General features: G+C 37.0%; 1 protein-coding gene across 2 annotated transcripts; it reads right to left on the bottom strand.

Moving 5' to 3' along the window:
• Positions 1-224: 224 nt before the first annotated feature.
• On the bottom strand, positions 225-1,170 carry LOC119655286. 2 transcript variants are annotated; one of them, XM_038061103.1, is made up of 2 exons: positions 1,041-1,170; positions 225-965 (listed from the first exon to the last, which is right to left on the bottom strand). In XM_038061103.1, exons 1-2 carry the CDS (start codon positions 1,083-1,085, stop codon positions 663-665), a joined length of 348 nt encoding a protein of 115 aa, XP_037917031.1. In that variant the 5' UTR covers positions 1,086-1,170; the 3' UTR covers positions 225-662. The 2 variants fall into 2 exon arrangements, 1 of the variants encoding a protein (XP_037917031.1); XR_005249897.1 differs by having other exon boundaries at positions 746-965; positions 1,030-1,167.
• Between the last annotated feature and the right edge of the window lie 888 nt (positions 1,171-2,058).

Here is a 2,058-nt window from a genome sequence, read left to right as displayed (position 1 = left end):
CTTAGATTGAGTAGGAGTTTCTTCTTTAACTATTCCACACCGTTCATTATCATATCCGGCTGCAATGAAGACTTAGCCGGTCTGGTATCACTAAAATCCCTGTTTTGTACAATTAAGAAGGCTTAAATGAAATGTGTATACAATCCTCACTAAGCGATTTTTCATTGAGTGAATGCAGCAGTGTGAGACCTGACGCTGTCATGGTGAAGTATAGCATTACCTTTATTCACAAGGGATGGACGTTCGTCTACAACTTTAGCGAAACACTGAAGCTTGACACAGTATACTTCGGTTGTTGAGATTTAATTAGGTGGTAACAGTTCACGGTGAATAATCCTGAATAAACTTTCAATTAGGTTTGCCGAGGGTGTGTTTTTGAAAAAAACCCAAAAACCCATTTTCTATTAACATTGGCCGCCCAGATTTTTTCCTATCCGGTTGTGAAATGCAGTTGCCCAGGCGGTCTTCTTTAGTTCAGAAGGATAACTCATTAGCAGCTTAGGAATATGGTTTCGAAACGGAATCGGAAATCCGGATTCTTCTTTCTATGGAAGTATAATAGATTGAACCTTTCTGGTAATTAGTGTTTCCTGTTCACTCCTTAGTAGAGTAGAAGGCATCCACACAGTTAGACGGTGCTTCAGTTTCACTATCATCGCACTCTACGCCGTGCATGTTACTGCAGGCTTGCTACTTCTACTTATTAACCTATTTATTAAAACCACATAAACAATAAATTTCAAACTGGCAGGCATTTTTTCTATTAATATGTAGTAGCATGGCCATTTGCCTTTGACCCTAGCTTGCATTTGCAGGGCACCGAGTTTACAAACGGACATCAATCGGCGTCTTCGTCCATTCTTTCTGTGAAACAAACATCGATTCCGCCGTTTGAGAAAATACCTGAATACGAACAGTTGATTTAGCACTTTCCAAAGATTCCCAATGCGGTTTAGATCGGATTTCTGGAACGGACAATTTTTTTTTGACTCAATCTAATGATTGACATAAGCAAATGAACGTTTTTACACAATGATAACCTTGAATCTAATGCTCAGTAATTTTTCATCAGCACACGGGAACATATTTTGTTAAAAAATCTGACATTAAGTTTGGACGGTTACAATGCCCACAACCCTCGTGAAAAAACTAACTTCATCATGCGAAAAGCCACCTACGATAAATATTGAACAAATCAGAAAATGAGTGAATTATCTAGATCATACCCCAGATGGTCCCTAAGTGGTTTATTTAAAATACTTGGCATTTCAGATGGGGTCGCTAATCCTTTATGTGTTATGTACCAGATACCATCGCTGGGGGACAAACTGTATTTACCTCTTGTCACTCCAAGGGCGACCCCAATTTGCAATCGACCAATGCTGATACTCGGAAGCAAATTTTAAAAGGACCTGCAGTGATAAGTTTATTTCTTCAAAAAAAAAAAAACAATATTATCGAATTTAGGATAATTACCATTGAGATATTGTCCCAAAATTCGCTGGACCGTAAATTTTGACCATTAAATATTGCAGCTTCTGGCCTGTGCTTTTCGAATATCTTTACCGGTTTTGGGCAAATCTTCCACTGGAGGTGGTCTAAGCTTTTCTTCTAACTTTAATATTCGCCCACTCGCTTCTCGCCTTTGTTTGATACCAGTATTTTCCCATTTTGCATTAACTCTCAATACGGCTTAAAGAGAGACTCCAAAACATTCTCCAACGTCTTTCAAACTTACTGCTCCTCCTTTTTTTATGTAGTGAACATTTTTACATCGCTTGACGACATTTTGTTATCTGAAATCTAAAATAAACAGAATAAATACTAATAATAAATATTGCTTCCATTTTTGCCACCCCCTGGACTTTTTGTTTTGAAAAACAGTCGATTTTTTTTTGTATGAAAAGGAATTAGATTTTCTTCCAGTCTTTAGTTAACAAGCTGAATAAGGAATAAAATAAAAACAAAAACGAATGAAAAAAGATTCACATACCTTTACATACACCTTTTATAAGCATTTGATTTCGTATCTGTCGGCTGTTTTTATTTTTTCTACCC

This window comes from Hermetia illucens, chromosome 4, assembly GCF_905115235.1.
Source record: "Hermetia illucens chromosome 4, iHerIll2.2.curated.20191125, whole genome shotgun sequence".
NCBI classification, from domain to species: Eukaryota; Metazoa; Arthropoda; class Insecta; order Diptera; family Stratiomyidae; genus Hermetia; species Hermetia illucens.
Note: the sequence above shows the minus strand (reverse complement) of the source record. Positions and strands in the feature narration are given on the sequence as shown.

Bases quoted from the DNA above. Each gene is read 5' to 3' on its own strand.
- LOC119655286 (XM_038061103.1), bottom strand. From the start codon at position 1,085: ATGTTCCCGTGTGCTGATGAAAAATTACTGAGCATTAGATTCAAG. The intron at 966-1,040 runs GTTATCATTGTG...TGTCCGTTCCAG, and splicing joins TACTGAGCATTAGATTCAAG to AAATCCGATCTAAACCGCAT.